Source organism: Dermacentor andersoni, chromosome 3 (genome assembly GCF_023375885.2).
Source record: "Dermacentor andersoni chromosome 3, qqDerAnde1_hic_scaffold, whole genome shotgun sequence".
Lineage (NCBI taxonomy): Eukaryota > Metazoa > Arthropoda > Arachnida > Ixodida > Ixodidae > Dermacentor > Dermacentor andersoni.
In genome coordinates this window covers 18,540,993-18,555,312 of record NC_092816.1, presented here as the reverse complement: position 1 = coordinate 18,555,312, position 14,320 = coordinate 18,540,993, and the positions used below count along the sequence as shown (strand labels likewise).

Sequence of the window (14,320 nt, the reverse complement as noted above, 5' to 3'; positions counted from 1 at the left end):
ATTCAGAGGGTTGAAAACCACGACGTACTGCTCTTCACTCATTTTTTCTGGAAAAGCTTTCAGCTTCCCTTTAACAGTATGTGCTTACTTGACGGTGGCGCCACCAGAAGGTGCCGCGTGTCCAGAGGTAAGCGGGAGAGAGGGGTTCGGCTGCAGTGCACGCCCACATGTTTCGAATATTCGGATACTTAAGTCGTCGTAGGTCAGTACTAACCAAACTGTTTTTTTTTTTTGGAGTGGTCCATACCCATTCTAAAGGATTGACCATGAATGGGTACATACCCAGTGGCACATACCCAGTTGCATATAACCAGTGCCCCTAGTTGTGGCGTGAAAGAAGTTAGATACAAACAAACATACCGCTAAGTGGGTGAAATTCCCAGATAATGGTAATAGCAATAAACGAAGAGAAAACCGACGGTTACCTGCAATTTTACTTCAGATCTAGCAAGAAACATAGATGACTGTAAAAGGAAGGGGAAAGAGTAGAACGTCCCAACAAGGGGCCAAGGATGAAGACTGCGCGGCCTGTCGAAGGTTTCACAAGTTACAATGCACTGTGAACGCGAAGAATCGTTTGCCTTTTACCAGGTAGCTTGTGGTAGGTAGGTAGGTCCCTGTGTCGCGTCGTTTAAGTTCGCTTCAATAATAAAAAAGCGACGGCGGATCCATCATTTGGAGATGATTGGCGACGTTAATGCGCTTATCAATTCTTCCTACGATAGGTGGGCGATTGGTGGAGATATCATTCACGGATTATGATTATTAGGATGATTATTAAAGTAACAATGCAGAGACAGCTTTGGGTTATGTACAAGCGCAGCGTGTTTATCAAAGATCTTGACGTGCAATCTTTAATTGTTATATATACTTAGTTCCACATAACCAGCGAGCTAAGCCGTTTATCATAAACCAGGCAGTTGCCAGCAGCGATTTGTCTATGCGGGCACATACGCAGTGGCCATTGTTGTCAGCTGAGCAAGACATCATCCAGAACCTTCCCAGTGGCCGAAGCTATTAAACAATTTGGGTCACTGGGCATGTGAGAGAGATTAGATACAGACAAACAAACATGCCCCAAAGTGGGTCAAGTTCCCAGAGAATGCAAATACTATAAACAATTACGTTTTCCAACGGTGGGTTTTGACGCAGGGTCTCCTATCGCAACAGCCCAATACTCTACACATGCTCTGCACCAGAGAATAACGACGTTCCTTCCCTCGTGGCAGCTAGCGCTTTGAAGCACAACGCAATATTCCACCGCCTTCGGTATAGGCCCCGATCGTAACGTAACTAATAATCTTTTTTTTTTTTTTTGTGTATCCGGAGTGCAATAAACCAGTCCTCATGCCACCGTCGTCGCCGTCGTTTTGCAGTTGTGGTCACACACATGCTGATATCATATATACTCGCGTTGCACAGACATGTTGCTCCATCTCATAATACTTTGGTGAACCACAAACGAAGATAGATATCTACCTGAAAAATGATTCGTGTAACATTGATTTCTTAGTGCTTGGGGTCTGCATATCATTTTTATCAGGTGTTTCCAGTCGAATGAGAGTGCCTCAATAGCAGCGGCCAAGGTAAGGCGTTCAGGACAACTGGCACTAGATACTTTTTGGGAGGCATTTCTAAAGTACTTTATTAAACCATATGAGAGGTTTGCATACATGATGTACCAGATTGTACTGCGCAAAACAGATACGTATGTTGTGTTCGTTGAACAAGTGAACTGTATTTGGTTAATGGCACAATACGCGACATAAGCGTAAAAACATAAAGAGTTGCAGTAGGCATCATGGCAGATAACGACGAGACTGGGTGCTCCTTCTGGTTACTCGTGGCATCATTTTGTCCCTGCCGGTGGTTTCGAGTCGATAATCTGCGATATGAAAATAACGAAATAGTATCACCGAGAATAGACGGTGTTAGTATCTAAAACAAGTGTGCATGTTCAAATTCAGCAATGAAACAACCAAACTGACAGCTTTAGAAGCCATATTAAGAACGAAAAGTATGCCACTGTTTTCGCTTGTCTGAAGAAACTTTCTCGCGCTGTCAAAACTTTGGTGTCGATATTACAAGTACTAAGCGTAGCTGCGCTAAACATACCTGATCACGATTTTTAAAAGCAGACATACAATACCACCGACCGCGAAGAGGAACAAAAAGGACCACACAAACGTCAATCAAGTATCAAACTATGAACATTCGTGATCAGTTCCTAAAACAGACGGCGTACTTGTGTGACCTTGAACAATCACAGCCCAATTTCCAGCGAAGCTTTTTGCTTCGAGCGATTGCAATAAAGAAGTGAGTTGCTTCTAACTGAATCACACTTTGAAACCTGGGCCATATATGACTGGTCCGTTTGAAATCTAGCCAGCAGCCAGCATATAACCTATACGGGAACTTGGTCAATAAATTTTACAAATGAAGTGATTCGTCACCACACGTCCTACTTTGCGAGAACACTGGCCATAAGGTTTCCCCCATTTTTACTAAGTGCGATCCTGGCACTGGCGCTTACAGTTCTTCTAGAGCAGCAGGTAAAAATGCAGCGTTGTGCCTAAAACACGCTTATAACGCTCCGCATAGCCTGCATACGTAAATTACGGCTAAGCCCGTAATTTGTTCACGTACTTCGAACTTGGTTTCCGGCAGGGTGACACTTGCTAAGACTTGTTTGAAAAACTTTTGCAAAATCTGTATTCCAGTCACACGCTTGCAACTTCGCACAAATATTTGACATAGTAATACGCCCATTGTTGCTAAGTTTGGTCGTGATAGTATCTTTAGTATGCGCTCCGGAGCGCTTGAAAACGTAATTTATTGAGCATGCCGCGATTAACCGAAACACTTTCAATTTCGCCTGTACATGACCCATAATTGACCCATTATTTCAGCCAATATGTAAACACTGGGCAACGTAGAGGCCCTCCGGGACACTGAAAAACATAGCTTAAAATTATCATCTAACGCTTTCGAGAACGTGCTTAAGAAAATTTTACAAAAGTTTCATTTATTTCACTTCAAGCAAAAGCTTTCCTCACTTATTTTCCACATGCTCGTTCAGTTTGATGTTGGTAGGGTTTTAGTTCTGTCAGAGCAAAGCGCTAAATATTGTGCCACTCGTAAAACACTCACGACGTTCTGGAGCACTTGCATACATAATTTATTGCAAAAGCCGCATTTAACCCCCATACTGTGTACTTTACTTACAGATCACCCATTGCCTCGCCCTTACTTTCACCAAACATAAACAAGCTACATTACTTAATTCACCGGGGGCACCGGGTGAACGTCGTATAACGCATGGAAACAGGGAAAAGGGATGGTTCAAAAATAATTTGTCAAGCTGTTAATGAAGTGAAAAACACTAAAATTTGCGACAAATCGCACTAAATATTTTCCATATTTCTACATAAAATATGTGTAACGCAGAGTTCCTTCGGGACATTGGGAAACGTAACTGATAACGGCAGCGTGACACTTGAAAACACTTGCCTGAATTTTTTTACACATACTGTGCTTGACGCATTTAACTTGGCACACAAATCCGCCATACAGGTCCCTCTATTTTTGCTAAGCTTCATTTTTGTGCCAGATGTAGTTACGTCATGGCAGCGGCCTAAAATTTGCGCCGCTCGTAAAACACACTCATAACGATTAGCAGCACTTGTTTACGCAATTTATTGCAAGTGCAGCAATTAACCCACACACTCGTATGTTTAACTTTGCCTACACATTAGCCATATCATGGTCCTTATTTTCACGAAATATAAACAAAGTGCCTTTTTCATGTTCACGAAGGACACCGGAGAAACCAGCTACGAATCTCGTATATGACAGATGAAAATAAGGAAAGAAACGAGCGTTCCGTAATTCATTCCAACGCTTCTATTTAAACCAGGAACACAAAAATTTCGCCACACATTAATTACACTTAACATTCTCACTTTTTGCACTGAATTGGAAGTTGGTATCTTGTGCAGTTCCTTTAGGACTTTGGGAAATATTGAGAATAACGGCAGTATGGCGTCCTCTGGAACACTTGAATAAGTAACGTTTTACAAAAGCTGTAATTAAGCTACGCAGACGAAACAATTATGGTTCGTCACGCGCAACATGCTTTGTACTAGAATGAAATATAAAGTGTATTTAGATAGTTCAACGAGGAGGGTGGGGAACAGCAACTACATTCCGTCTACAACGTGTAAAGATTAGCAGAAGACAGTGATTGGCAGATTCAGTGATTATTTTCGAAGCACATACTTTACCTAGACACTTCAAACTTTCGGTACACGTCAACCTATAGTGTGGCCCTCATTTTCTTTAAACATTAAATCTCTGCCATTTCTGGCAATCCCAAAGAAAAGGAACAGCTTTTTAAGCGTTTCATATAACGTTTCTAAATGGGCAGAAAATTACCCCTAATTGACACAGACATTTGCAAATTGATCTGCCTATTTCCACTAACGTTCCCTACGTTTCCTCAATATATAGACCTCGTCAGTTATTTAGTATTTTTCATATATTTGTGAAAATTGGTATATAATTTTCAGCGCTCCTAGTCGCATTAACAGCTTCGCTGGAACATATCGATTGAGGAATGACCATCCTTCCTTAGAAAAATCGAAGGCTGCCCGTGCGAGCGTTCTACCACGCATGTACGCGTGTGCGTCTCTATGCGTGCGCGCGTCCTTCCAGCTTTTTCCACTTCTATTGCCATAACAATCATAGGGACACTACAGGCGATTCCTGCAGTCGCCGTCGGCGTCTCTGTCGCCGTGAAGTTCCGCATAAAGTCCAAGGGCGATAGCATCGTCGTCGCGCACCTTATGCTGCATGTGCGAGTGAAAGCCGACAATGGACGGCTCAATCTCGCGCGCGAGGGGGGCAAGCGGGGAGGAAGCGCGCCGTCTTCTATCACGCGCAAGGTACCAGGGGAGAGAGAGGGGGGGCGTTCTACTCCGGCGGCTACAGCGCATGGCGCGGACGCGCGGGCCTTATATTGAAAGCGATCTGCAATGGGGACAGAGTCTAGGTGGGACGAGGGTTGATAGCTTCGTGTGCGCTGTGTTCTCGCCGCCTAGTTAGCGTTGAAGCGAGAGGCAGCAGGAAAGTCAATTCGCTCGCTGCTGCTGCTACGCTACCTCACTCCAGCGTTTTGACAGCGAGTTTCCTCGGTCATCGAGTGAGATGTGTTCATGTTCGCTTGTGCGCGCGTGACACCATACTTGTTAATTTAGTTAGTAAGCGAATGTTCACAAATTTATACGGCCGATAAAACTACTATTCGTACTTCGTATAACTGTCTACTAATTTGCTATAGCAATCCATGCTTCGCCTTTCGGGCGAGACTGCGACTTTTTTAATAAGATACTCGCCATTTGTGTGATCCTTTACGTTCCTCTTATATACACGTTATTTGAGCTTTTTCCCGTTCTAAATAAGTTACCGGCTACCTGTATCGCCGAGAACTTTGTCAGGCCGAGTTTTGCACCCGCAACTCGAGTCTGAATCGCAAGTCGTTCAGCTAGTTCCATTCCGCGCGTGCCACTCGTCAATGAGCCACAGTAGCGAGCCCCTGGACCGACCACTGACCTGCCTAACTGCGGTGATGCGCGCGAAAGGCTCGCCCGGGTCGCAGACACCACGGTAGTCCTCGAGGTCCGCGTGGTAGAGCGCCACGCATACGGCAGGGTACTCGTCCAGGATCAACGTCATCTGGACACGCGCAATCCTCGTCACTGCTTATCAACACTTTCGCATTTACACCGCACAAATGTACCTACACGATAAGGTGTTTTTCGTAACTAGAATCAAAGTTTAAAGTTAGGCTGGTACATCTTAGACGACTTAGACCACTCGTTTATTGCTGGTAGCCAATTTTAGTTATTCAGACATTTCTTTAAGTGCTTTCACCTAGCTAATTAGTTAGGTTTAGTTACGCTAACCTTTAAATATCTGTTCTATGGGGCGTGGCTCACATTTGAAAAAAGAAAAGTTTTAGAGTAGTAAGCTGGGATGAACTTGGAAATACCTGATGAAGTTATTTTCATTACTATATATAGCTTTAACGTGGTTCTTTCTTCCGGGATCTGAGGAAAAACTGCGAAGTATGGAAATTTTGAAGTAGCTGTGCTCTTGCGCACTTGCATAGCAGCGTCCTCGATCGTGTTTCTGAAGAACGAAGCCGGCGTGCACATCGTAAAAGAGAAAAAGCGATCGGCCATGGCGTCCAGAGTACATCAGTACCTTGATTGTGGCGATCGAAATCCACCACAGTCATATTATAACAGATAGGCTGGCCAGCCGTACACACTTGCTGGGCTTTCTTTACGACGCGTATGTAGGCTGGGTTATTTGAAAACATGATTGGCAGTGCTGCCGTCCAGACGCGAATGAGCGCAGCTGCGTCATCTTTCTTATTCGCTGTCTTTTTATTTTGGAGCCCGGAAAAAATAACCACGTTAAATATAACGTAATGGAAACAGGTTTGTGCGTTCACGCTATAACACATTTCAAGTATGACTCTTGCCCTATAAAACGAATATTTGAATGGTGCGTTTTTTTCTTGTCAATTTTTGCACTGTATAGATGCAGGATGACGCAGCAAATGGATCAAACGTCCACTTTGAACTATTGTAAACAGCGTTCACGAGGCCGTGCCCGTGATTGCGCCCAACTAAAATTTCACCTACGCATGCACTCACCAGACCAGCTTCCTCAAAGCACAGGCACCATGTATATATACCGGGCGAATACTAAAGCTATATTCAGGATGTCGCGATGCTCTATCCGCTACCGCTATCACCTGCACCATACTTAAAAAAATAGAAAAAAATGTAGGACTATATAGCTGTAAAGGGTAACGCAGCTCCTGAATACCGGTAAGGTCTGGTTGTTGCAGGCGGCGCCGCAATATTTTTGGCCACCTATGGCTCTTTAACGTGCACCCAAAGCGCGGCGCAGGAGTGCTTTTGCATTCCTTTCCGGTCATAAATGGTCGCGATTTCAGCCTGCGGTTTTGCCCTCGGCATAGGAACTGTGCATAAGAACTCGGCATCACTTGTATCGAACGATTCCGCAATTCTTTCCCCGCAATTTTCTGGAAACAGTCGATATGAAGACTTTACGTAGAGCTTAAACGGCGCTAATCATTGTTAGTTTGACGAATCTGTAATATCAAATTGGCTTCAAGTAGGTCCTATACGAAACCGCAGGGACCGTCGAAGGCAGAAGGACAATATTTAAGGAAATTCCTACTGCCTCGCATTCCTATGCTGGTAACACAGCCATACTTGGTGAGCAAACACATATCAGCGGTTGATATTACTCGTCGTAATCCGAGCACGTAACTGTGGTGATGAGGACTTCGCGCTCGCCCTTCCGCGATATAAACAACGCCGGCTGCGCCTACACAAATAAACGCAACTCGCGTCGTAATATTAGCGAATGGGAGGCGGCTGAACGGCCAAGACGATTTCGGCCCCGGTGTTCTTGCCTTTTTCCTCAGCGTGGTGACAGTGTCGAAGGCCTCGAGTCGCACAGATTGAAGCTGCGTGCCGGCGGGCACCTCGGCGAAGTTGCCGATGGCCGCATCTGCGAAGTGCACCGGCCGCTTGTCCCGGCAGTGCTGCGAACGGGAATCCCACGACTTGTACGAAGACGCCAGGATATGTGCGGCACGATTCTTAGTCCTATGCCAAAACAAGGCAGTTAGAGCAATACACTTGTGAGAATCCACCTCCCAATAAAATTCATCAAAGAACGGAAAGCGCGAGTGCCAGAGAAGATAATAGTGGTAGCGCGTCACGTATGTTGTTCGTGCTATGGTGAGCTTTATGAAAGGGAACGCTGCTGGTAGATTTATTTTCCTTCCGTACCAATGATGACGCGCTGTGTGTAAAATGAATATCAATCAATCAATCAATCAATCAATCAATCAATCAATCAATCAATCAATCAATCAATCAATCAATCAATCAATCAATCAATCAATCAATCAATCAGTTTCAATCAATCAATCAATCAATTATTGCAGTTCCCAGGAACAATTACGAAGCCTTCGTACTGGTGCACTTAAAAAGTAATAGGTGAGACAAAATTAACAGGGAAGACAAATGTTATAGACAAAATGCGAGATAGAAAAACAAACAAGCAAACAGAAAACGAGGAGGCAGACGTAAAATGGAGTTAACCAGACAACACGATTATATTCAGCTTTATACAGCTTCCATTTGTCTCTGGAATGACCTCCCCGATAACATAGCCTCCATATCTAATCCCGACACGTTCCGCTCTCAGTTACTCATGCTTTTCCCATTTAATTCCGTTCACGAGTAACCAATCTAGTGTATGTTATCGTGCATTTTTGCCATGTTGTATATCATTTTCACAAACGGTTTTCCTTTGCTCTGTTAACAGTAACAAGTGTTCGTGTGCCTTCAGATATTGCTTTGTATTCCTAGTGCCTTCAATATTGTGTAACACAGTAATCTTTTTATAGCACTGATCCTGTTGGAAATTTGTACTTTATACCTTTACTGTTTAATATGCCCCCCTTACTTTATGCCCTGCCATAGGGCCTGTAAGGTTCTTTGAATAAATAAATAAATATACACATGTAAAAAAAAACGCAGGAAACTAACATTGAAATACGTCAATACAGTCAGAACAAATATATATTTTCTGGAGTCGAGCCATAGGACAGTATGTAATGCAACAAGGCCGCCGAGAAAACGCTGAATGCTGCCTGGTATACTCTTGCGGCACGGGAAATTGAACATGTTCAACAAACTTTGGACAATGTATAATGCCATGGACCACGTTGTATAGAAACAGAAGGTCTGATTAAATAAGTCTTGAATTTAGAAGTATGAGTTTATATATATTTGAGAGGGCTGGACAATGGTCTCCAGAACGTTAAAAGCGGGGCTTGAAAATAGATATAAATTTATTGATTTCGTTTCATTTTATTTCCTTCAAAGCATACGTACACAGTGCGCAGAAAAATGTTGGATCAAAAGCTTGGATATACTCAGATTGCTTTTTTGCATTCCATCTAATTGAATAGTTAGTTTTAATTAATTAACTTCTCAATTATTATAGTTAGAAGAGAAGTGTCAATGAAAAAATTGTAGAGCCACACGAGAAACTCTCGATACAGCTTTCTGTTGCTGAATACGCGCTGCATAAAAGTGCTTTTCCGAGCCTTAAAGAAGCCCGCGAATACACGCAATGTGCCTCGAGCGGCCAGTCGCGCGGCGATTTTCCGAGGTTATTCTTATTTCCACATTTATGGACACATATAACTTAAGCTACGTTTAGTACATCAGGGTAAACTCCTTCACGTATTGCATGGTTGAAAGTTGTTCTAAAATAGGCGTTAGTAGGTCAGAATTTTACTTTAATGGTCTTATCGTCACACCATCACGTCCAGGAGTCTTATTATTTGACATTTTAGAAATTATAGGAGTGATGTTGGAACAGTTTACTTCTTTTAGAGCGAGAATGTGCTCCGTCGAAGGAATGCCGCTGTAATATATGGAAGAGACGGGAGCTGAGCTACTGAGTCAGGTGCTATATTAACAAAGTAAGAGTTAAAATATTCGCCTACGCTAATATCAACTACATCAGGATATACAAGTTTAGTAGGAGGTCTGCGAATAACATCGTTTACTACTTTCCATATATCCTTAGATCTGCCCCGTTCCTGCTCGATTTGTAGCATGTTCTATCTCAGTTTGCGTTTACTGATCATTGCCACTATTCCGTTGCAGGAAACTCGAAATTGTTGCAGGTAATAGGTTCTCTGTGTTCCTTGCAATTTGTTGTACCAGTCGCCTCTCTCTTTTATCGCTTTATATCTCATCCATGGAGACAGTGGTTCGTTGTACCTATGTTCCGTGCATGTTGTATGCATGCCGCTAGGAAAGCGGCCAATGCGGTATAATGAGATTGCCCTATACTCAACGTGGACATCTTCTGCATAATTATAATCTGCGTTTAAGTTTTCATGCGTGTCAAGGTAATCCGCAATTGATCCTGGCACGACGGCACGACGCTTGCTCAGTTTGTTGCAAATGCCGTTATCGGGTGTCTGAAGTAGCGCAAGGATGGGACAATAGTCAGCGATTACTGCATTATATACACCCGATACTACGTTGTTAGCAGCGTTGCATAAGACGTCGTCGATAGCCGTAGCAGAAGTGGCTTCCATTCTGGCGGGTTCCGCGATTAAATTTCTGTAGATGAATGACTCCACCAAAAGTAAGTAGTCGCAATTAAAATCACGAGAAGTGTCAATGGTAAAGTGTCCTGTAATGATAACTCGACCCCCACCACTCACAGTTAAGTTGTGAAATGTGTCTTCCATGGTATCAATGAATAGTGGACGCGTTCAATGAGGTCCGAATAAAGTTTGCACGTTCCACTCCAAGCTACAGAGGCACAGTCTAGTAGTGGAAGTCATGCCATATATGACAAACAATACCTATAGCACGAAGGACACGTTGCTTCGAATAATAATAATAATAATAATAATAATAATAATAATAATAATAATAATAATAATAATAATAATAACATTCGTTTCACGTTGACGTTACATATCCAGCGTGCATAAGCAAAATTGCTTGTGTGCGAGGCTGGGCGGTCAGAGGGTAGTAAGAATATGCATAGACAACGGAATAATAAAACATTCGAAAAGTAATCATAAAAATAAATAAAATAATCATGGAACATAATAAAAGATTGATTTCTGTGATGCTGAATATGCATGCACGTAAGTGTTCACGGTAGACTTAAAAGGGGAGACGAAGAGACAGCTAGATGCTGTCCTTCCAGATGTTGCCGAAAACTGCAGGCAAAGGTTACCGCTAGTTGGCTGGCAATAATGATGCCCGCAGTACGCTGTACCGTCACGCATCAGCACCGTTTCGTGCTTGGTGTTGTCAATTTATCGTATTAAAGTCAATCGTTACGACAAAATCTTCGACACCCTAATTTTCAGGACACAATGTCTGCACAACATCTTTGTATTGCAGCAAACTTCGTAGAAAAGGGTACTTCCAAAATAAAACGAAGCTGAAATTATGACAGAGTTCTGTAAATGTGCAGCTAACCAGAGCTTTTAAAAATGTCGCTCATCAAAAATAATACCCATCGATGTCCCAAACGATTCTTGCAAGAATACAGAGAAAAACAAACTTCCCAGCAATAACGAGAAGATTCAGTATAAAAGCAAGCCGAATATATAACGGAAGAAACAGGAGTGATAGCTCCAAAAATTAGGTCTCGCTAATAAAAAATTACAAGCACAAGAACAAATAAAGTGATTGCTGCAAAAGACAGCGCGAAACGCTTGAAATGTACGCAGATTTATCCACATTGTAGTCGCAAGAAATTATAACGGTGTTGGATAATTGTGAAAATAAATTACCAAAACTTCTCTAAACGGAAATAACCAGCAAAATACTTCATAATATTGGGGCAAAAGAACTAAAGTCACACCAAAACAGAGCATTCCAGCAGTACGGAAAATGTCCCGCGTTACAAGCAGAAGAAATTATAGCCGTGTGGGCTGAGTGTGAAACTAAAGAAAAAAAATCGAGAATCGGACACAGTGTTGAACCACCAAGCAAAGTTAAGAGCACAGGGGTTTTAATTGTATGTCCCTCCACTTGATCTACTCCATAGTTTTACAGCGAAGTTGCATATGGCTAGGGTTCAGTGCATTTTCGTTCTTCGCGAAGAAAAACTATCATCATCAATGGCTCATACTCCCGTAACCATTCATGCTTCCGTAAGCAAGCAAGCAAGCAAAAAAAAAAAAAAATGCAATGGCTCATAGCCCCGTAAGGCAAAGACTACAAGCACTCAGCAAAGCGAAGCGAACAGTGCTTAAATTATTTCTAATCACGCATACAACACACAGAACAGCATGTCGAAAGCTGCCATCACCAATGGCTCATACCCCCGTGAGCTCATACTCCCGCAAGCAAGCAAAAAATGCAATGATTCATAGTCTCGTAAGGTTCATGGCTGTTCACTTTTCATGAATTAGCTGCGATGACACTACCCCGGATGTCGTTGTCGGTGATTTAAATATGGATGTGTCGGTACCAAAAAGGGAGTGGTATACGCGTTCCGTGTTGCAGAAATTTCCCTTGAGGTGCCACACTGTTATGATCGGCCTGTCAAGTGTTAGAGACGTTCGGGTGTACGTTCCCATGACAAGTTGATTTGCCTCGTCCCAGGAAAGGCTGTTACAATAGGCCTGGACATCGACCTGTCAAGCGTGAGAAGCGTTCAAGCGGGCGTCCCCATGTCGACATCACTGCCCTCTTCTCCTAGACACCATCACCACTTTTATTCCCCGAGCTGACACAAAGGGAAGGACGAAAAGAAGACAAACAGAAGGGCAGGAGGTCGTCGACGGCAAAGCCTGACGAAGCCTTCCACAGGCTCCCCAAGAAGACAGCGACGACCACAAGACCGCAAGGGGTTATTTAAGGCAGCCCTGGCCCCCGTGTTTATCAGAACCACTCGAGACTCGGATGAGAGTCACAACCACATACCAATGAAGTGAATAAATTCTTTTCTACTTTTTTCATCATCGCGATGCCCGGCTTCGTGGTCGTTTCCTGATTCTTGCGGTGAAGACCCACCTCATCCGGTCGAGATTGTTTCAACACTGATCCGGTCAACCGACCACCCGGTGGCGTATGTGCATCGATTTGACATTATCAAAGAATGTGATTGCCGTTGCGAGTGAAATAATGATCACCGGTCAAGACAATAAATGAGTTCGTGTCTTTGTTCAAAATTATGTGTAACCTCCGTGTCGTGTGCTAAATAGCTTCGCTGGTCCACTATCTTCTACGAATGGAATGGCTCACGATTTTCCAACTCCTCTTCCTCATCTCTTAAGCCGTGCCCCCACTACTCGCTCATGTCTAAAACCAGCGACGTGGCAGAAGAAGAAAAGTTTGCCAGATAAAGAATGCTCCAAATTACAATCTGAAGAAATTATAACGGTGTGGGTTAAATGTGAGAGTCACAAGAAATAATCCAAATTTCGCCCGTCAAAATTTACCAGCGAGATTATTCAAATTATTTTTACAGAGGAATTACAAGGGTGATAACAATGAAACTCATGATTGTATTGCGCTTATTATTATACTGACGGAAGAAGTGGAAGAACTAACATAAAAGAACAAGAAATGAACGTACGTACCGCATATCTCGCTCACTGCAAATTACCAGCGAAATTATTCAATTATTGTTACAAAAGAATTGCAAGAGAGATAAGTAAACAACACTACAGCAAGACAAAGAATGCTCTAAATTATAAGCTGAAGAAATTACAATGGTGTAGGTTAAATGTGAACGTGACAGGAAATCGTTGAAGTCTCGCTCATCGGAAATCACCAGCAAAATGTTTCAATTGATTTCTGCGAAAGAACCGAAAGCATATCAGGGGGAAGTAGTAGCCTTTGTATTCTAGAACGTTAGTAGCCTCTGTACTCAACCACAGCGTGTGCTCCCTTTCTTCAAGTCTCGTTTGTTCCTTGCGGTAACTTCCCAAAACCGTGAATCACCAACTGGCCTGCCCCCACACTCTGCTATGCAACGTTCCTCCACTTAACACTCGGAGAAAATGCATGGCATCGCCGATTCTCGACAGAAATGGTCACTGCGCCTCATTGAATACTGCGTATTTCTGGAGAAGCGTAGCATCTCCAGGCAAGGGGCGCCGCTGTGTGCAGCACGGTGGAGTGAAGAAAAAGCTTCGACTCGAGGATCACTCGAGAACAAGGCGGTAAGTCAATTAGAATAAACACACGAAGTTGGCAAAATACTGTAGGATCCGTCAGTATGTCTTACAGATTTATTGAATATATTTTAAAAATACGACTTTTAAACTAGGGGATACAGATATCTAGCTTAAACTTTGACTCATGGCATCGTTGAATCCATTTAAACAAACCGATACGTCCATTGAAAGTTGCTATCAGAAATCAAGGATATTTCCTTAAGCTCGTTAATCGAGGCGGAGTGGACTGAGTGGGACAGTGGAAGATATATCAATTATTTGGTGTGTATCGTAGAAAATGATACTTCATGGTGACAAATCGCGTGTGCACAAATAAGACTGGTTCACCCAATAAAAAATAAGTGTCGGCTTTTCGTGAAGGATCAGAAATTCGACGTATAGTAGTTTACAGTTTCCTGTTCTTCAAGAGGGATTTCCTCATATGTTCTCACAAGGCATGTAGGTGGCCAAGGGGCTTTTGTTCGTCACAGT

General features: G+C 43.0%; 1 protein-coding gene across 1 annotated transcript in view; it reads right to left on the bottom strand.

The window, feature by feature from the left end:
* Positions 1-1,029: 1,029 nt before the first annotated feature.
* LOC126520770 (uncharacterized) overlaps positions 1,030-14,320 on the bottom strand; it is a 54,989-nt gene continuing 41,698 nt past the window's right edge. Inside the window, exons 11-13 of the mRNA XM_055065543.2 lie at positions 7,514-7,645; positions 5,611-5,733; positions 1,030-1,885 (exon numbers count right to left, since the gene is read on the bottom strand). Of these exons, the coding sequence (XP_054921518.1) occupies positions 1,850-1,885; positions 5,611-5,733; positions 7,514-7,645 (291 nt within the window). The 3' untranslated portion in view covers positions 1,030-1,849. The remainder of the gene's footprint in view (positions 1,886-5,610; positions 5,734-7,513; positions 7,646-14,320) is intronic.